At 44.5% G+C, this 22,128-nt stretch overlaps 1 protein-coding gene across 5 annotated transcripts in view; it reads right to left on the reverse strand.

Annotated features, from left to right (window-relative positions):
* VPS13D (vacuolar protein sorting 13 homolog D) overlaps positions 1 to 22,128 on the reverse strand; it is a 245,792-nt gene that overhangs the window by 34,893 nt on the left and 188,771 nt on the right. For all 5 annotated transcript variants that reach the window (XM_022598274.2, XM_022598273.3, XM_089901016.1 and 2 more), the window contains 2 exons: positions 18,916 to 19,048; positions 15,750 to 15,945 (listed from right to left, as the gene is read on the reverse strand). In XM_022598274.2, coding sequence (XP_022453982.2) covers positions 15,750 to 15,945; positions 18,916 to 19,048 — 329 coding nt within the window. The remainder of the gene's footprint in view (positions 1 to 15,749; positions 15,946 to 18,915; positions 19,049 to 22,128) is intronic.

A 22,128-nucleotide genomic window follows, 5' to 3' on the forward strand; every position in this document is an offset into this window, starting at 1 on the left:
GTTAGACCTGCAGAGTCTGCCCATTTGCTCTCATCCATGATCTTCAGCATCTCTGGCTAGTGTACAAGGGTTAAACAAGCAGCCAGATAGATGGGACTTCACTTTAGTTTGAGTGTAACAGGACAGGAGAGCAATCCTGGAGCAGCTCGTAAGGCAGCTCCTTCCAGGGGATGCCATCGGATGGCTGGAAGGTAAGTCATCCCAGAACTGAATCCAGGCTCTCCAAGGGATGAGCTGTGAGGCCATGGTGCATCATGTACGTCTCTTGTGCCTCAGCCAGTCCACCTAAAAAAACGAGGCTATTGGGCTGACTTATGGGAGTCTGGGATGGTCACTAGAACTCTTCTAACCAAGGTCCAAGCATAACAGAGAGAGGAGGAGTAAGAGGCACAGAGAGAACAAACCCCAAACCCAACCCAACCCAAACCAAAGGCATGATGAGAGGATCAGGTAGGAAAGCTTTTGAGGGGACTTTGTGCTTTCCTGCCAGTTTTGTCTTTTCAGCCACTGTCAGGCAACCCTACTCTAGGGCCCAAGCTTGTTTAAAAATAAACCCAGGAATCCCATACCAGCTACGACAGGCACTAAGGCATTTTCCAGTTCTGTGTAGAGGCAGACTTCTTTGATAGACTCTCTTGAAGTCAGTGGCCTATTTCGTATCAGACCCTGAATCGACCTGAAGGTGAAAGTCGTGCTTCCTGATTCAAGGTAACCATGTGTTTCTGAACGGAAACTGCATTCGTGCATTTTCCTCACAATGCTTCCTTATCCACTGTGTTGATGTTTAGAGATGCGCTCGTGAATTTGTCATTCCAAAGCCTCCAGCACCTTTTTTTGCGTAGGTAGGAGGTGCCATGGAATGAATGGGTCACAGAAAATTGTCTCTTGCTATTGAGAATCACTATTTGTACTGGTTTGTTAAAAATATAGGTTATAGAGAACCACTAAAGTCAGGAAAGAAGAGGCAAGAAAAAGCTAGGTGGGTTAATTTAGGAAATCCTCAAGAAAAACGTGTCATCCATTTAATGTCTCTAGCTTTTCATATACAAGTGTAGGGTTCAATTAAGTCTTTCGCCATAATAATGCCTCACATCTCCCAGGACAACCGACAAAGCACTTGCACGCACATTATCACAGGTTACACGAATACTCATAAGTGAATCCAGTCTCCATCAGGTGTCAGTGCACGACAGAAGGGCTCCTGAAGGCTTTAGTTTTAGCCCATCCTGAGCCCAGATACATCAGTATTCTCTGATACACTAAAATTTGGAAAACTGGACCCATGCCTGAGAATGAGACTCAGTTATGAACCAGGACAGACTTTGAGAACTTATGAGCAGTGACCTGGTTCCCCCTACTTCCTGTTGGACTTTCTCCATCTTGGGGTCACTTTGATGACCAGATTCCAGGGACAGACAAATCATAAGTAAACAACAAGGCCAGACTCTGAAAATGCAGGGGCACAAGTTGCTTACAAAAAGGATGCAGCAGCAACAGCCAATACACGTGCCCAGAGCTGCCATCAGTGGACTTCCAGCTCCACACACTTCCCTCCTCTGTGTTTTCTGGACTCTTTATTCTAGCATTGTGGACAGGGCTAAGGAGGACTAATTTGATACTAGTTCGGGAACTAAAAAGGAAATACGTTTTGAGATTTGCTGTTTCACACCATACACATCCACTCTTGGTGCAAAATGGCTTCTGTCAAGGGTTTTTGTGTATTTTTTTTTTAAACACTGATTTCTTGGCCATCAGCTAAAAGAAACTGTGAACATTCAAGTAGCTCTGTGATGACTGAGCGTGTGGGAAGTGGTCCGTTTATAAGGGTTCTATGTAGGCCATCCTCACATACTCCCCCGTGTGACCTAGCCTGTCACTCTAGGGGCACTTTAGTTTCCCTGAGGGGAAGTCAGAGGGAGGGCTGAAGCAGTGACAGCGCAGACTTGGCCACAGAGTCCACACCGCAGGGGATGAGATGTAACCGACCTGAACGGTGCTAAGCCCGCTGGGCTAAGGCTGGGCCCAGAGCTGCTCAGGGATAGTTTAGGTACACACTGCCTCACGTTCACCTACTGCCTTTTTATTTTTAGAAAACGATGTCAAGCGCTCATATGTCCTGCCTGGGCTTTCTTCGTCCCAGTGCCCAGCTTCCTCCTGGTAGCAGGGCCAGCCTAAGGGAGCCGCCTCTGTGCCGTTCCTCCAGGGAGTCACCCCTCAGCCACGCAGACATGACCAGGGCAAGGCTGACCCTCACTCCCTTTGAAATGGGAAGACTGACCTGAGGAGGGGATGAAAAGCTGTTTGCAAGAGGCCACAAAGCAAAGTAGCGTCAGGGCTGGAATCAGGGTTCTGCTCTCACACTTCACAATCCTGTTCTCTTGCCAAGAGGCCACGCTCTCCAGTACCCAAAGGGAACATCCAGATGGGTTATTTTGATCACAGAGACTCGAGTCAAGGAGGAACTGATCCTACACTGACATTATTAAAAGAATGTGAGCTGCTATCCCTTCAACACAATAAATCAGAATGATGTTCCGGGCCACTCTGTCAGCTCCACCATTGCATTTTGGGAATAAGAATTAAAATCTCATGAATCCTATCCCCAAACTTAAAAAAACAAAACAAAACAAAAAAACCCTGTTGTATATTAGACTTCAGTAAAAGTGTCTTTAAAATCTGTCACTAGAGTACTCTGTATTTAGCACATGGTCGACGTAAGTCTAAGTCCCAAATGCGCTGTCCAGCCTTGGCACTGCCTATTCCCCCATGAGCCACCTCCTTGCCCAGTGACACTCAGAATTTCCTAAAGGAGCTGAATTTCTGGAAATAGGACAAATGGGAAAATGAGTTTTGAAATGAATTATGAAATGAGCATTTATAATCTAGAGAAAGCTCATTTTCAAAGGCTCCTTATAATATCCAAAGTTATCTCCTATTTTCATTATGCAGAAACCATGAACAAACGGGTGCGTGGTGAAAGCAGTGTTTTAAAGAGCCCATCACGTCTAGCCAGAGATGAAAGAAAAGAGTCTTTCCCTTTAAACTCTAGTTCTGAACCCAAGAACACTTTTATTTTTTTGAACAGACATAGGGGACCCCGACCTACACGATAACACTGTTGTGAGACCGTCCTGGTAGGAGTCAGACAGATAAGCCCTCCACAGTTCCAAAAGCCCCACTGAAGGGGGATCTGATTCTACAATTCAAAACCCTTCAACAATACTAAACAGTGGACTGTCATGCGTCTGGAAAATATAACCGTTTTTGAAGAATGCTTTCCAAACCACGTAATGCTTTTAGAGCTGTTTATCAGAAGAGCTGAGTGAGCAACAGTGGCCTGAAACAGTGTCAGCTGTCACAGGGTCGCATGCCCCATCCGAATTTCCGTAAGCACTCTATCATTCTCGGCTGTCCTACCCTTGGCAGACAACAGATGCCAATGTTTGGAGACATTCGCTACATAACTTTTACCCGACAAACCTGGCTCCAGGACAGATTTCCATGTCATGTGGGGCTTTTGGCTGAACTCTGCTCGAACCCAGAGGCATATCATTTACAGCAGACACTAACAATAGTTTGGGATCACCTGCTCTTCACAAGTGGGTTCAGAGCAAGTTCGTGGCCTCTGCACACTTTTCCAGTGGGGTTCTCATACACGAAGTCTGAGAGCCCAGGTGAGTCCCTCCACCCAGAATTCTAACCATGTAACAAGCACAGGTTTGTAGGCCTGAATTTAACCATTCTGTGTGAAGAAAGAGAATGGGAAAGACAAAAACCCAGCAAGGCATGTGAATTTCTCATCTTAGCACTATAGCAAGTGGTTGGCAAGTTTTCAGGGACAGGCTATAAGTAAGAGGTAAAGGTATAATCCCTGTTCTACTTACGCTCAACATCCCATATTCAGAGAGAATACTGACACAGATGCCATTTCTGGAGCCCTAATTACACGCCACACGTCAGGCTAAGTGCTTTATATACATTATGTCACCTACTCCATACAACCACCCACTGAGGTAGGCATTATTATTCCTATTCCACATGAGTCAAAGGAATCTCACCTTGGAGATATTAAGGGGGAAAAACTTGCTCTGGGCCACAGCTAAGAAACAGCAGTGAGATGACTCACACCCAGGGCTGCCCTCTGACCTCATGTTACAGACGTGGGAACCAAGCAGTGCTCTGGGAGCCCCTTCCTGATCCTCGCAAATGCTGCGTTTCTTTTCCCACTGGCTACCACAGCGCTCTTTCCCACTTCTTCTCCAGAACTGGGGAAGACCTGTGACTTTATGTTCTTTCCACGTCTCTTTCTGAAACAAGCGCTTCTCTTTGAAGAAAGACCTCTTGCCCTTGGCGTGTCAAGATAAGAAAGCTTTCAGCAACTTTCCCTTGGAAGCTACAAAACACCCATCAGCACCCAGGATCTAAGTACAGTTGCTCACCAGCTGCCGGCCCCTCTGAATAGCTTTTATGGTTCAGCGAGGGGTGGGGGACAGGGCCATGTCACTACTGTGGGGTGTGCTATTTCTTTCATGTTCCCGGGATCTGACAAGAGCCTTCCACAACCTGTTTCTTTACAACACACGGAATGAGAGATTAAAGACCAATACCAGACGTAAAGCCGGGGTTGGGACTAGCAACGACCTCTCTCCAGATGCGTTCTAAATCTTCCTGGGAAAGAAGGGCCGCTGACCGCCTAAGCAGATGCTGTTCAAAAGCTGTCATGGTGATTAAATGAGATAATACATGTAAAGTACATAGGACATAGTAAACATTCATAGTAAAGGTTTAAAATTGTTAGCAACATTATTATTTATTAATACCACCAAACTCCAAAGAATGTTTTAGCAGAAACAATGTATATGGATTTCAGTAAAACCACATTAATTCTGAGCTACTAGTTGGATGTGGAGGAGAAACGACATCGAGAAAAGATGAATGAATTAATGAAAAATCTAAATTATAGAACTACTGATTAAATATGACACACAGAGTCCAGAGACCCCTCTAAAGCGAAAGCAAAGGGATGCAGGTGGCGCGGATCCAAAAGGATAAAGAGAAGGTGTCAACAATGTTTTAGAAGCTGAAGAGCAGATGGACAAGTGGTGCTGAGATGTAAGCCTGAGGGAGTAGCAGCCACAAAACAGTGAGCTAATTAGTAGGTTAACTGCTAAATTTCAGAAAGACGGAGGCACCGAAGAGCTCTGAGGGCCTGGGGCATCGGGGAGGAACAGGGAGGCCTGTCTGTGAGGTGGTGAAAACAGGAAGAGTGGGTGGAAGTCTGTATAAGAAGCGGTGAGACCTGTAGGGCCCTCTCCCACCTGCAGCCCAGCCTGCTCCTCCTCCGCAGAAGACGAACATCTACAGGTCCCCCCAACCTGATCCTTCATGGCAAGGCACACAGGGAGCCCCTCAATCTGCTGACCGGTGCCTCATCTTAAAATAGGAGAACAGCTAGTCAAGAATCACCAAACATCTGAGAACTGTCTCTATTCGTGAAAGAAGAAGACCAAAACAAAAAAATAGGAGAGGACTTCCCTGGTGGCGCAGTGGTTAAGAATCCGCCTGCCAATGCAGGGGACACGGGTTCGAGCCCTGGTCCGGGAAGATCCCACACGCCGCAGAGCAACTAAGCCCGGGTGCCACAACTACTGAGCCTGCGCTCTAGGGCCCGCGAGCCACAACTACTGAGCCTGCGTGCCACAACTACTGAGCCCGCGTGCCTAGAGCCCGTGCCCCGCAACAAGAGAAGCCACCGCAATGACAAGCCCACGCACCGCAACGAACAGTAGCCCCCGTGCGGCAATGAAGACCCAACAGAGCCAAAAATAAATAAACAAACAAACAAACAGGAGAAGGAAACTCAGGAGAGAACGAGGGTGCTAGCTCTACAGGGGAGCTAGAGAGCGGGCCGTCCGGATAGGAGCAGGGGGCAGCTAGGGCAAGGCATCCTAAGGAAAAAAACGTAACTGATAAATTAATTACTAAATACATTTTAAAGCATATACAGGAGAGTGTATAGATGTATTAGTAATAGGAAGATACAAAAAATCTTTTAAAAAGGAGTTACTAACCTCAGAGTAAAAAAAGCTGAACCCAGACAAGAGTTTGAGGATAAATTGGGAATGTGCGTATATAAAACTAAGCAAACAATAATAAAAGTGGTTACTGACTCCAGGGGGAAAAAACAAACTACAAAGTTAAACCAAAAGGGAAACATAATCCTAGTAACCTACATGGCTTCATTGGGAATATTACTTACACAGCCGTAATAATGTAAAAATGGAATTACTGACTTACCCGAAAATGATGGTATAACTACAGTATACTGAAAAGTGGGGCGTAAGGGGGGCGGGGGACATGTGTGGACAGCAGTAGGAAGTCAAATGACATCAAGAAACGGCACTACGGTCACTTTTTTTCTTTTAGAAACACGGAGGAAAATGCCTCCAATTGAAGGAACAGCCAGAAGTGCTGGAGGTGGCTGCCTGCAGGGGAGCGGGGAAGAGGTGGGGTGGGGCAGTTGACTGCTGGCTTTTGAGTTCACACACGGAGGAGTCTTGGACTTCTGAAAGTGCGGGCATGCAGAGACTCAGAAAATAAACTTCAATTTGAAAAGACAAAAAGATAATGAGATCATTAAGGTCAACATGATAAGATTTTTTAAAAAGCACTGTTCTTATTAACTGTAGGCACTAAAGAATATTCAGTAAATATGTATAAGGTGGAAAGAATAACTGAAGAATCAAGAGATAATTATCCAACTGTAAACAATCAGTAAAACGATAATGATTTGTTTTGAAAGGGCTGTGACAGACCTAATGATGTGGAAAAAGTGCCTGTAACTACCAAGTAGACACCAACACACACCACCCCATATACACCACTGACATACAAATGCAGTTTTGGTGTTTTTAAGAACAAACAGCAAGTCAAATCACCAATAAAGGGGTACTTCAAGAAAGCCATAGGCAACTTGCTTCAATGGACGTGTAAGAATAATTCAAGAATATTAACCCACAAACAGCTTGATGATTTCTCAAGAATCTGGAAGATTCCTCACAGCAGTCTGTACTCCAGGATTTAACTATTCTTGGTACTTAATACCTATTATATGCCTGGAATACAGTAGGAGGTCAATGCTTCACCACTTGATGAATTTCTACTGTCAATTCGCCTACACGTGAAACCAGAGAGCTCACTAAGCAATCAGGTCTGAATATCACAAGCTCATTAACTGAATTAATGGGGCCCCTATTAGTTCAAACAAAAACAAAAAAACTCTCTGAGGTTCGCATCTTTTCACTAGGGATATGAAGGCACTCACACATGGTAATCTGGCCTCCTGATGCCCCGGCAGGTGGGCAGGTGCCAGTCTCGCTACCCTAACCGTGCTGCTGAAGTAGCTCGGTAAAGTCTAGGGGAACGAAGAGCCCTGTCCTCCATTCATCCTGGAAGTATTCAGTGAGGTTACACTGGATTCAACCAGTCCCAAGCCACCAGGGTGAGCCAGGATTCCTGTGGCCCATCCTCCTCATAATGAGAGGTGAAGTTCTGCTCTGACTCTCCTTTGAAGTTTTCAGCAGTCCCTGGGTTTTATGATACAGCTTGGGTCACCCCTGCCATTATCTGTTTGAAGTATGTTTGGGGAAAATCTACTAGGAGCTGTCTCTGGTGTTAACACAGAAAAACTGCCTCATAAAAACTGCTTTCCACAAGGAGTTCAAAGGAGCTTATCCAAATATTGTAGGTTTATCCTGCTCACCAACTTTGCTAGGGTAGAAAACTGAGGTTTTGCCAAGTAAAGTCTGACAGAGATATGCCTTCTCGATTTCCTGAACAAGCTCAGGGCACTGCTAACACAACCGAGTGACCTTTTGACAAGATGGACCTTGCACTTTGAAGTCATCTGCTGTGCACTTACCATGCTGCTGAAGTTAAAATTTATTGGGATAGTAGGTTAAGGTGAAGGACTAAATTAGGTAAATTATTGTGAGAGGTCTTTCTGATATGTGATAAAATCTTTCCAACTGTTACTTCAAGAAACCCAGTAAAAGTCAGGAGCAAACCAGGGGGGGGGGGCTAACAATCGTTGGCAGGAAGCCAAAGTGCAGCATCCCATTACAGCGGCTCCTGCAGTTTGATCCATATTAATCCACCACTGCCGATATGTGCTGTTTATCAGCAGGACGATGGATCATCACCATATTTTCAAATAGAATAACTTGTCAAGGAAATTAACCAGGCAGAGAGGTATATTAACCGGTGGTATATTAACTGGTGGCATATTCACGGAGTCACAGAAGGGTGCAAAGAATGGCAGTGTTTTACATTTCTGCAAATCTCTTTAAGTCTTACTTAATCGAAAACAGCTGCATTCTCTTATCTGCTTCTACAGCCAACCTGTTGTAATATCACACATTGTGTATGTAGCTCCTGGAAAACTCTGCCGTACATTCATTAGAGAATATTAGGATAAAAATAGTTGTTTATCCATCTACATATCGACATATGAATGAATGTATAAATACAGAAAGATAGGTTTGACCTTATAGATCCCTGGAAGGTTTGGGGGTTCCCCAGGGGTCCTTAGACCATATTTTGAGAACCTTTGTCCTAAAAGGTCCCATATGTATAAATTTTGTGCTAACTGGAAATCAGTTTCCTCTACGTATTAAAGTAAATCCACTAAGGATATAGGTTAGTAAAGTAACACTGTTAACCTGATTTGAGTTACATAAGCCCAATATAATAAAACTTTCTTTTAGGGTATACTGTGATTAAACTGTTTTACTAGTTCAATCTCATTCCCCCCCCACCCCCGCATTTGACAAATTAGTGAGAAACTTAGCAAAGGTCTGTCTCCGAGAGGCAGTCTGGCAAAAGAGTGCTAGATAAAGGTATCGGGGCAAGGAAACTCAGGGTTAATAACACCCAAACCTACCTCTTCTTCCACCAAAGATTACAAGCCTTCACGTGTAAAACAATACTACAGTCTTCAATTCTCTGCTAGCCCATATGTCCTCTATCTATCTCAGAATTCTCTTACTGGCTAAAGCTCTCTGGGAGCAGGGGATATGAACTCAAACCTGAATCCTTTCTTTAAGGGAGATTCCAATTTCATCCTGGGCAAAGAGGGATGATTCTGTAAGGGAAAACCATGAAAGACATAGGACTGCCATCAAAATCTAAAAATAAGTAAAACTAATGCCTTTCCAGAGGAATTCCACCAACAGTTAAATGGCTTTTCATGCTTCTCTAATACAGGGAATATAAATTTTTCTCAGGAAGAAATACACTTCTGTTTCTCTTGAAGTTCAAAGCAAAAATCTCAAATGCATATCTTATGTATGTAAGATTGGGTGTCATTCCAGAGTTTTAAAAATCAAGTCACTGAACAAGGAAGGGACTACATGTACAAGGGCTAGACCGACTATTTAATTTTTAAATGGAAGAAATCCAAATCAGAAAGCAATCACACTTTCCATTCTATTTTCTTTGAGCAAAGACCTGCTAGTTGAGATAGCAGGACTGTACATCAAAGATGTACATGCCTGAATTCAATTTATTTTTACTTTTGGAAGCAGGATAGTGCCGTTTCCATGAAGTCAGTCATCTCTGCAAGCCAAAAATGGCAAAAAATAGATGCTCTCCTTTCTAGAAACGATAATAATGTACCATGACCAAAAAAGTGGTTTTTTTCCCTAACAGATAATCTTGCATAAAAATGAGTCATGGGATTTCAGAAATGGAAAGGCTTTTCTCAAATATGTGTGTGCAGGAACACACACACTTTTTTTTTTTCCATCAACAGATTTGAGCGTTCCATAAGTTATAATGAGAATGGCATCGTCTGGAGCCTTTGAGTGAAAGGGGAATACAGTATTTAGAGTTCAGCAAGAGGGAAGAAGTCTGTCTTAGAAAATAAGATTTCTCTGCTTGTGTTCCTGTGAGAGAAATGTTAACTTATAAGGCATGAAGGACTGTTAAGATGTTTCTTAAAAATGTCTTATCCTGTAACTTCATCAGCTTAATTTCAGACCCGAGTGAGACATCGTATGTCATTAGCACAGCTCTGAATGTTGTTTCTTCTTCTGGGTTTGCTCAAGAGGAGTGAGAAAAGGGTCCATCTACCTTCAAGCATTCTTGGGAAAGGGCTGGTGTGGCAAGATCCGGAAGCGAGAGCACAGGGCTCTCACCTCGCACCCAAGGGTGAGAAGAAGACAGACAAAGGGGCTGTCCCTAGAGCCACGGGGCCACTTTTGGATGACGGGAGAGATATGAACAGTCCCTTCCCTTCAGCCGGACGCAACAGTACTTCCTGAGTTTCACTGAAATCGAGTTCCTTCCCATGATAAAACTGACATGTCAACATGGCCCCAGCAGATGGTTACCAAGCCAGCAGACAGATATGCCCGAAGATGAGAAACAGAGCCTCAGGGTCAAACCTGTACTAGGCTCTTGCTTTTCACCCAGACCAATAACCTCGGCTTTCTATCGATGCCATGAGGGTCTACAGAATCATCTGGAACGGGTATCTTGTACTTCTTAAATGAGCAGGAGGCAGTAGCTACAGGATGACACGGTGTATCTTTCTGAATGGCTAATTTTACTGGGTAGCAATTAAAAACATTACCCTATTAAAACAAACATGGGGTAAACTGTAAAGTTCATTTACAGTTTTAAGATGAAACAGAAACTTTCCAGGAAATGTTGGACTGGCTCTGCCTCCAGATCCATGGGGCATCGGTCCACCGTGCTCTGCCTCAGAAGGAAACACTGGTGGAAAAAACTGAGAGCTCTGGTATATATCCTAACAAACATTTAAATTTTTATTCGATTTTTACCTTTGGAAGTTCCCTAAAGGCTTAATTCAAGCCAATTCTGCTTGATGTGTTATGTATGATACCAAGAAGGGCAAACAGCTGCTCTCAGAGCAGTGTTGCCAGACTAGAATGGAAGAGCAGGAGAAGCCTTCCCTAAATGCCCTTTGCTGATTTTCTTTTCACCTGTCCAGCCTGAGAGCATTCAGGCTCTGATGACCTTTTATCCTGAAGAGTCACGGGTAAGATGCAAACACTAACAAAAAGGGTTTTTCCTGGAAAAAATCCATTTCAATTTCACATCTAAGAGGCCATTAGTGGAAAGTCTCTAACAGATTTTGGATGGTGTCTTGGGAGTATATGCACTGAAGAAGTCAAATATGCCCACCGTAAATCTTTTCTGTGAAACCAACCAAATGGTTACTCAAAAGCTCTCAGAGCAACTGGAATTTACATCTACGTGCACAATACAAGGGTCCCGGGATTCCAGAACATTATCAGAGTCCTGATGCTATGTTCTTAAACAATGATCTATCGTTATCCTTCAGATTCCCCCTTCCTCCTTATCTAACTTAAATAATGAGATAAGCCCCAACACTCCTGAGCTTTGCTAAATTAGTTTAAATATTTCAAGTTCTGCCAGCTCCCTCTTCTCCCCCCTGTTCTGGGTCTTGACGAAAAAGGTGAAGACATATTTTGGAGGAAACCCCAGGGGCCCCGCTTCATAAATCTTCACCTGCTACTTTCTTGAAACGTCATGCGACCCCAAGCGTACGACATATGGTACTCAGAGAAATAAACAAGCAAATAAATAGCTCAGGGTCAGACCCTTCTTTCTTTTCCATGGTGTTTTTGCTGCTCCTGGGTCTCTGAGGCTTTCTACCCAAGTATCTTTTTAAACGCTACCAGCAAATACCACCACACACGCAGAGAACTAGACATGCAGCCCAGCGGGTGCCCTGCTTTGGCCCGGTCTCCTGAAGGGTGGTGGGCTTGTCTACATGACTTCAATGGCACCACAAGTGTGGCTGCATCGGTGCCATTTTCATAAACTTTACTTGGGAACAGACAAATGTGGCTCAACACACAGAGACGAGAAGATGCAACCTGAGCCAGCAGAACGTTGCCTTGGAAAAGGCTTCTTCCTTCAGTTCCAAACCACACATACTTGTACGGTTAACAAATGCAGCAGGGGATACGGGTCCACAGCATTCATGTTGAGGCCAAAGGCTCTGCTGTCCTCCACCCTCTCCTCTCCCCCACCCCCACCTGCCTTCCCAAGAACTGTTAGATTGCATGGAAATTTCAGGGAAAAGGTAGGTGGCTGTCTTCTTGGAATGCCTGAACACTCCAACAAGGAGAGGAACTTGGAACTATTTTAATCTAAAAGAACTCAAGTGTGGGGGGGTTCCCTACAAATAAAATCATGTTCAAATACACGCAGAAAGGAGGCAGTATTTCCTGTAAGGCCACTTTTCAGATGGATTACCGGAAGGAATAGCCTTCCACAGCTTTACGGCTTGCTTTGCTATCATCTGCTTAAAATCTGGGTCAGTTGAAACATAGATGCTAAGATCTAAGCCCTCACTTGGGTGAAATATTACAAAGGAAGCAGAAAGAAAGTCTCATTCCAAGAGCGGACTCAGAGGCAGAGCCCTTGGACTCCTGGGTTCTACTGCTGGCTCAGTCCCTGGGCTCAGGTCAGCCCTCGGTCAGAATCTCACTTCTAATCCCTTCAAATCATTAGTTAGTCCCTGTTGTCTAAACAGTGGGGAAAAGCCCTGAGTAACACCCCTGGATCCTGTTCAATCAACAGGGATGGTTGGAGACAGTTATAACTCACTTCCAAGAAATCAGGGTGATTTATCCCTTGGTAGAGCTAGTACGTTCCTAAGAGATCACAGTGTCATCAGAACAAACCCTTAAGGCACTGCAACATTTCTCCACCTGCAAAAATCTCTCTGCTCCTTTAATGTGACTTCAAAAGTAATATCACCCAGCATTTTATAGTTCTTTATAGCATCCACATTAAAATAACTCTGGTTGGGCTTCAAACCTCTGAGAGAGAGAATAAACAAACAGGTATATTTATCCCAGTTCATAGAGGAAGAAACTGAGGCTTCAAGAGGCTAGGAGGCTTGACCAAGGGCCCAAAGCTCATAGGTAAGGGGGTTGGGGCCGAGTGCTATTGTTTTCGGGGTCAAGTGCTCTTTTCTCTCTAGTGCTTGGCTCCTTGTTAATAACCCTACTTTTGGATCTAGACGAATGGACTAAGGGAAATTGGTTAAAGAGTTTCCGAAGAATCTGTAGTGCCTTTTCAGTGCAATGAAGGGTAAAGGGCCAAGCTTCTCTGAGGCCCTCAGTTCACAGGTCTAGCACGTGGTAACTGCAGCCTTGGCTCTCCCACTACTGGCTCCTCCAGGGACAGAGAGGAGAGGCAGCAGCTTAATGCCCCCCCACTTTGAGCTTCCGTGTCTGTAGGCCCACGGCTAGCTGGCTGCCCCTCACTCATCACTAGAGCTTTTGTTTCTAGGAGGAGTGAGTGACTAGAAGACAGCCGTTCTGGGCACTTGAATTAGACTGCCCAACTGCTGGTCGCTTTGAGACAAGCTGCATAGCTTCCCTGCACCCCTTTACCGAGAAGGTGATTCTTTCTTCTCTTCACCTGGCCAAGTCATACTTCTACTTCAGGCTTCATCTCAAATATCACTTCCCTAGGAAAGTCACTTCCCTTGACCCCACTGACCCCACGTTAGCAAACCTTCTACTCCTCGCCTTCTCTAATTATACAGTCTCACAGCACTCTGTAAATCTCCTGTGTCATTTATCGCAATTTTAGCAAATTATGATTATTTGTTTTATGTTTGCTGCCCCGCTTGACTGTAACTCCTTTGAGACTAGGGACAGCCTTGCTTTCTGCTATATTCCCAACCCTGAGTTCTTAGGCAATTTTCAATCAATATTTACTAACTGAAAAATGAATGAGTGACAGATATACACTGACTGACACTAAACAGAACCTTCTACAGCAAAGCCAGACAACTGGTAAAAATGACACCACCACCTTTCTGCAGCAACCATTTTGTGCCCTAAAAAATATGCAAAACTTTATCAAGATTTCCAAACTGACAGTGTATAAAATGCAAGTGATTTCTTTCTGGTCAACATCATTCGCGTTTACAGCACAAAATATAATATTTCTCAATTTAACACATACATCTCAGACCCTTTTGGAAACAACTCACTCAGTCCCTTGACCACTCTCGGATTTTAAGGATGAGGATGGATCTTCTGGAATTCTTAGGGGCCTTCCGCTTTACTCGTGCTTCATTAGGTCTTACTGTCCTAACAAAATACCTGTGGCAGACTTCTTGGGCTTTGAGCAGACATGGAAAAACTAACTGGAAACACTTTTGAAGGCTCCCTCCTGCCCCTCTTCCCAACTCCATAAATGCTTCAAAATATACTCAAGGATTATTTCAGCTCTGTGTCTGAGAAGAGAATGTAAAATTAACTAAAGTAAACCCTACAGATCCTTTTTTAAAAAAGCAGCTGCTTCCAGATGGAAGACTTTCTGGCAGAACATATTACGTGGTCCCAGTCTACAATCTTAAGTATTTCCCCTAGTGCAGTAATGTGTCATCAGTAAGGTTTCCTTGTGACAGAAAATGGGGACGGTTTCACTTCAAATCCTATTTGAGGGAGCAATAGGGTGTGGACGTGGCCCAGGCCCTAGGTGTTCTAAAAGGGGACACTGATTCACTCAGGGAATATCCATTAACCAGGCAGCAGCGAAATCCTCCTGGGCTTAAGTGGAGTCCAGCTTGGCTGGGAACCGTAACATTCATTATACCCTTTGTTGATAAGATCCCCAATTAGTCACTCTGAAAAAGGGAGGCTAAAATAGGCCACTAACACAAAGAGCGAAGTTAAAGTTGTTGGATTCTATGAGATTTGGAGCCATATGGGCTGTCACTGATTTCCTGTCTCAGCTGGTATCAAGGCAAGACAGCATCCCACAGAAGAACTGCCAACTTCCTTGGGGAGTTTCTTTATGAGGTTGGGGAACTGGCTGGCACTTTCAAGTGGAAGGAGAGCTAAGAAGGGACAGACCCATGTGGTGATTGCAGGGATTGCAGGTGATTGCAGGGATTCTCAAACCACCCCATGGGGCCTCGGAGCAAGACACAGCCTATGGCCTGAGAGTATTCTTTTTTTTTTTTTCACTGTCATTGTGTTTTTTTTTTTTTTTCTTGCATTATTTTTTTTTTTTAAACATCTTTATTGGGGTATAATTGCTTTACAATGGTGTGTTAGTTTCTGCTTTATAACAAAGTGAATCAGTTATACATATACATATGTTCCCATATGTCTTCCCTCTTGCGTCTCCCTCCCTCCCACTCTCCCTATCCCACCCCTCCAGGCTGTCACAAAGCACCGAGCTAATATCCCTGTGCCTTGCGGCTGCTTCCCCCTAGCTATCTACCTTACTACGTTTGTTAGTGTGTATATGTCCATGACTCGGCCTGAGAGTATTCTTAATGGGCATGTGGGGGTCTAGTTAGTTTGGTGAACAGGGGACGTGTGTAAGGATCCAATCGTATTTCTGACTCCTCTAATGAAAAACAACATCACACACACACACACACACACACACACACACACATATCCAGTACATGCAGATATAGATACAGACAGATAGATACAGATATAAATATAGATCTGGAAAAATTCATGCCAGATCTTTGTGCCTCATTTTCATGCCTCTATATTAGGCAGGTCAGAAATTTTAGTTACATGTATTCAAATTTTAAAAAATCACATCCTTAAGGCAGAAAAAGTATAGGATTCAACATATCAGTATGGCTCAGGAGAGGCAGCAGACCCGGGCTGGAAACTGCACAAGCCACTCCTCCGACAACCACTGACCTGGGGCCACTAAGTGTGGCTGTGTCTCTCACCGCCTGGGCTGTTTCTGATGCAAAGTCCAGGGCGCCTGCCACTGGCTTGGTTACAGTGCCAACAAGCCCCTTCCCAAGGCCAGATATGAAACCGCTGACACCCCCTTCTGTTTTCACACCTTCCACCGTTGAGGTTATAACACTGGTCAGTCCACCAATGATACCTAGCAGAAAAGACAAGGGCTATTGTAAGCTGGCCAAGGACAAAAGCAAAAGCATTTAAAGACAAAGCCCTCAATTCCATGCACCTGGCAAGGTAAACTTAGGGGCATAATGTCAATCTCTTGATAGGCCACAGGCAGGCCAACTCAAGATGGGGAGGCAGCAGACTTGCCCACTGAGTTTAGAGTCAGAGAATATACATTACATATTGGTCAGAAGTAAAGCGCGTTTCACTTTTAAAAGAATCAAAGAGGGGCTCCCTGGTGGCACAGTGGTTGAGAGTCTGCCTGCTGATGCAGGGGACACGGGTTCGTGCCCCAGTCCAGGAAGATCCCACATGCCGCGGAGCGGCTGGGCCCGCGAGCCATGGCCGCTGAGCCTGCGCGTCCGGAGCCTGTGCTCCGCAACGGGAGAGGCCACAACAGTGAGCGGCCCGCGTACCGCAAAAAAAAAAAAAAAAAAAAAAAAAAGAATCAAAGAAAAGCGAAGAGGTTAACAGTGACTACTTTTTAACTCTAGAGCATGAATAGCATATGCGCAATCAGGAGAGGGTGTAGACGCAGGATTAATCGACAGACTAGCAAACAGGGCCCTTGGGGAAAGTGGGGATCCCATAAAACATAAGGTGGAGAGATGACTAAATATAAATCCTCAGTTTTCAAAGAATACTGTGTCACTGACAAACACCACCAAATGTCTGAAATGGGGTAAAGCTACTGCACACTTTGCTGAAACAGGTGTAGGCAGATCAGAGTAAAGGGTGAAGCCTTGATGAAGGGCACCCCCAAAGCTGCCAAAGCCAGCAGGGACCCTCAATGCAGCCAGTTCAAAAGACCAACCTAAGTCAAAAGGACATTCCAAACATTTTGAAAGTTGACAACAGTGACCTTAAAGAGCCTCAAAAGTGGCCAGAAGTTGGCAAAGGCTGGAGAGGACACAGGCATTGCAGGGAAAAAGCATTTCCAGGATTTGTGCCAGGGACACTCACAGGGTGTTTACCCTTTGACAGTGGGGGTATGAGGACTCTCTAGACGCTTCAGCTCCAGTGAGACAAATTGGTAAAGGAAATTCCTTGGGTGAGAATGTACTAACAATTCACAACATTTCTTTTGCATCCTGGGTCCATTTGCTCCAGTGAGGCAATACGCCTTTCCCAAACTTCTGAACAAAGCTCATGACAGAGACAGAACATTACTAAACCTGGGTCAAGCAGGGCCTACAGGGAGAACGGAGCATGCCTCCCAGTTTTTAAACCAAGGAGATTCAATTGCTTCTGGTTCTTGTTATCTTTTAAGGGTTTTTTTTTCATCCTGAAGGAAGGATCTCACTCTAGACTACTGCTTTCATACATCCCAGGGCTTAATGGGTCCTCCTTGGATGAGGCCACTGGTTCTTGGTCTTAGAATGGCCTAACTGGCTCCTGGAGGTGTTGTACATATTATCTGAAGGATCCTTGGTTGGAAGGGATTTTACAACCTTGAGCCAATCACTCATTTTCTTGGCACACTGGTATGTCCATCTAAAAAGTGAGGACAGCCATGCTTTCTCTCTGCATCACAAGGATGCTGGACAGATAAAGACAAGTACACATAGCAGAGCACTTTATACTCATTAAAACAACAAAAAAAAAACCCAGTCCTCTGAATTACAGTTACTAGAAAGAATGATTAAATCTTTAAACCCAAATGACTGCCCAACAATCAACTTTTCAAGTCCATAAACAGATCAATTTCAGCCAAATTTTACTTCTAGCTGGATGTCTCCTTGGGGGCTGCTCGCTTTCCAGTTGGGCAGGCTGAGGAAAAGCAGAGGTATTTTGATCCAATCCTCACCATTAGGAAACTTGATAAACAAAAACTAAGAAAAACATGATTTTTTTATTATGTCTATTCCTTCTTTTTTCCTCCAAATGCAGACAATCAAGACTTGATTAACCTTGATATAACTTCTGATAGCTTCAGACTAGTCCTAAGAACCTGGTACCAACAGTTTAGTTTACAACCATTACTAAGCATGAGCTATACGCCAGGCATCACGTGAGGCTCTGCCCAAGTACAAACGTGACTAGAGGTGGTCTTTATGCTCTCCTGGCCCTCGCAGCCCATCAGGAAAGCAAGACACACAGAGCTAGCTACATACACAACCCAGACTGCCTTGTGTGCTCAAATCATCATCGATTCTAACTGCGGACAGTGGAGCTGGGCAAACGTCATCTGAGTTGAGACTTGTAGGTGGAGTAGGATTATGAAAGGCAAGGAAGTGAGGCACAGAAGGGGGGGGCAGAAGAAACATGAGTGATCAATGACTTGGAGGCACGCCTGCGGAGCAGGACATGGCTCTGGGTGGCTGAAATATAGTGTGGCTGGGGGACAGTGGAGGGAAGAGCTGGCTGGGTTTACTTTCCTAGGGGCCTTCAACGCCATGCTGAGAAGTTGTTGATGCAACAGAAGGCAAATGAGTCAAACTGAAACATTAAAAATCAGAATTCAAACAAATTCAGAGACTTAACAGGCTCATGCCATCTCCTACATCTCTTGGGCACAAGGATTTATAATCCCTGTGAATGTGCATTTATACAAGACTCAAAAACGTCTGGGCCACAAACCTGGCAGCCAGTTTCACATTTTGCTTTCTCTGGAAGGAATAATCCGTAAGCAGAAGGGAAGTCTGGAAGCAGCAGTCCTATATTCTAAAAAGGAGTTCCGATCTTTATACCTTAGGACACTTCGGGGACAGAAGCCAGAGAACAGGAAGGAACTGCAATGTGCACAACATTTTGAAAATGAATTAAGAGTTCTCACAGGCTGTAACATTTCAACCCAGGGAGGACAGAACAAGAGAGCTTGGAGGGCTTTCAGGCACACCCAGATACCAAGCTAGGGTTTCCTCTTGCAACTGGATGGGCAAAAGGCACCTCCGAGGAACTGGGGCAGAAGAGCCACTCTTCTGCGGCCTGATATCACATGACTCACCGTGAGCCAGGCCGTGGATGCCAGCTACAAGGTGTTCACCACTCGTGGCCGCGTGGTATCTGATGTACTCCCGCTCCGACTGATGGCGATTGTCCATCGTCTTCCCTAAGCCATCTGACAACGTCCCCGCAAACTGGAATGAATACAAAACAGAAGGAAAAGACTTTTTACTGTTTTAATTATTTTAAATAAATACCTTCCTTTGCTCTTAGCCGGGAGTCAGTAAATACTGAATGAGAGAGAGATTAATTGTTGAATTACATATACTGTGTGTCCCGGAAGAGTGGTTTTCAAGCACTGGACACAAAACCAATTGTGGGACATTTACACAGGTGGACACAAGGCTTGCAAACGACTACTAAAAGTCCATAATGACATTTACCTTTCACAGTCCTATTGCAAACTTACTGAAAAATTAAAGGTATAACAAAATGGCCTCAGGGAGGAGAGGTGAGCTTTGGGATTCTATAACGGTAAGGACAGAGGCTCTTTGCCTTAAGAACTACTGGGATTCAAAATAGAAATGTGGCCAACTGTTGCTTCAGGATTTGGCATCCACATTTTGAGATGCCTTTTCTTTCACTTATTCAACAGTTACCAAGTGCCTAGGTGCCCAGCTCCATTTGTCAAAAGAAAAACAAAGTCTATGGAAAGGTTAACAGGTTAGGTTACCTTCCATACAAAGTGGCAGACTTGAACCCATGCCTTCAAATGCAAAATCCTCCCCCACCAATCAGAGAGAGATTTTATTTATCCTGGCATACTTTAACCAGAGAAGCTGTCTCATCCATCAAAGCTGGATAAAAAGGACATAAAACTCTGTTTTGTCACAAGACAATTTGAAAAGGTTTAAAGTGACAGTTAATAAACCACAGGGTACTTACCCTCATCATTCAGACATAAAAAGGGAAGGATATCAAATATGTAATTAACCTTCTCGAGAAGGATCTACCAAAACAAGTGGTTTAAGTGCCAATGACCCAGGACTAACCTTTTAGAAAACTCACAGGAATGTTATTTAGATACAAAGCTCAGAGGAACGACTCGAGGCAAACAGCCTGCGGTGAGGACCCGGTACACTGGCAGCCTGGCCATCACAAGGCTATTTCATTCTGCTTTGGCAAGGAGAGGCACACAGATCTGCCCTGAAAGCCATCAGTCCTGAGGCTTCTGACACGAGAGACGAGGGAAGGTGAGAGTTCTGGGCACAGAAGAGAGACTAGGGGAAGGAACAGCAGTTCTATGTAAAGCAACGGTTCCTGGAGCAAGACTTGGGAGCTCTCATTCCTTTCCCTCTGACCAAAAGCTTTTATGATCTCAGGCAGTGATCATGGACCTTTCTGGAGATGCAATCCTTATCATTACTTGCTTTTTTGCCTAACCTTCCCTGTCACTCCCTGTTTAATTAGAGAACTGGTTAATGAAAAGTGATTTTACGCTTTCCTTTAGGATGGAGACACCATGGGATTCTGTACTAAGTGGGGGATCCCACTTGAGAGCCCCTGCGGGCCACGAGCTCAGGGGTCTGGCCAAACCAGATACTAGTCTCAACCATTCCGGTGGCCACGTGACCCTGAGCCAGGTGCCTGACCGCAGCACCTCCCTCTCGGCATCTGGAGAATGGAGATAGTCCTGACACTGTCATGTGGCTAAAAAAATCAGTGACAGCGGCTCAGGGTAGGAATCTAGTTAGCATTCTTACTGTTATTATTAGTCAGCTACTAGTCCAAGGAGGAACATCCTGCACTATTTGAAGAAAGCCTTTCACAGGTTTAGATTTATGGTCATTTGCACTAGGCTTTAACATAAACAAAACAAAACAAAACAAAAAACCCTCTCTTTCCAGCAGATAAACACCAGCCTCCAAAGTGAATTTTTGGAGTGGTACCATTTATAAAATTAGAGTGTTGGACTTGGTGGTTTCCAAAATCCTTTCCAGCTCTGACAGTTTGTGATCTATGATCCAAGTTAGAATGTCTTTATTAAGCACTTACTCTGGGCCCAGCACAGATTTAGGTACTGCTGAGGATACAAATGAATAGCAGCCTTGGACCTATTCTCAAAAATGATAGTCTCGTTAGGAAGATAACAATTCCATACATGAAACAGCTACAAGAACCTGGAACACAAAGTGCACACGCACTTGGGGATCAAGTGAAGAGAGAGAAATGTGACCCTTGTTTTGGAAAGAGTTCCTGCTATGTTCTGGAATTATGTAGGCTGCCAGTGGCCCTCATTTAGGGTGTGGACAAAAATGCCTCCCCCTGATATTACAGAAAAGGTGAGAGGGCGGTTCAACTCTTACCTTCCTGGAGAAGACAGATCTCCCTGGAAGGGATATTAAATTAACGTCCTGTTTACCTGGCAGCCAACTAGGAAGAAGTTAAAAACCTCATAATACTTTTCCCCCCAAGAGAATATGGGGGAATAATCCAGGCAAACTGCCCAGTACCAACCCCTTTCCTATAACTGACCCCCGTCCAGCAATAAAACAAGTTTAATATCCAAGGTCTATGAGGAGCCTAACTGCCAGCTGATTCTGTTGCAGCGGCCCCGGCACCCCAGCACCAACTGGTCTTGGGTGTTTTCTGCACGAAAACACCATATTGACCTCAGGAGGATGGGATAAGATGACCTAAGAGATCACTCGTCCCCTCTAAATGCTGGATTCTTCCATGTGCTTCTCAGGGGCCTCACCACTGCCCTGGAAAGGTGCCCACTCCACCTACTCTAGGGATTCCATTTGAATTACCACCTCTCTATCTATTAAAATATTACTCTGTAAGCCAACTGGGCTTGCCCTTTGTCACTTGTGGGTGGAAGTAAAGGGTACAAAGATATTGTATTAACAGGAAATGACTACAAAAGTCTTCACCCCTAGAAATGTGACGTTGAGAACTCAGAAAACTTGCAATGATGTAGAAAATCCATGATCCGACCAAACCTGTACTGATGAGAGGTTAATAAGATTTTACAGGGAGAGACATTTTATAGGAACTAAACCGAAGCCAGCCAGATGAAGGGTCAGAGGCTGGGCTTCAGGCCAGTCCACTGGGCTTCTGAGTATTGAATCCAGGGCACCACAAAGCTGTGGCCTTCTCTCACTGTGGGAGCACTGAGTCATCCTTAATTCCATCTCTCATTCCCCACCTCAGTGGGAAAGTAAATCACACCCCGTATCTTATTTCTCCCTCAAAGGGTGAGAACACATGG

The sequence above is a fragment of the Delphinapterus leucas genome, chromosome 1 (assembly GCF_059928025.1).
Source record: "Delphinapterus leucas isolate spDelLeu-1000000601 "Yukka" chromosome 1, BTC_Dleu_Yukka2, whole genome shotgun sequence".
Taxonomy (NCBI): Eukaryota; Metazoa; Chordata; class Mammalia; order Artiodactyla; family Monodontidae; genus Delphinapterus; species Delphinapterus leucas.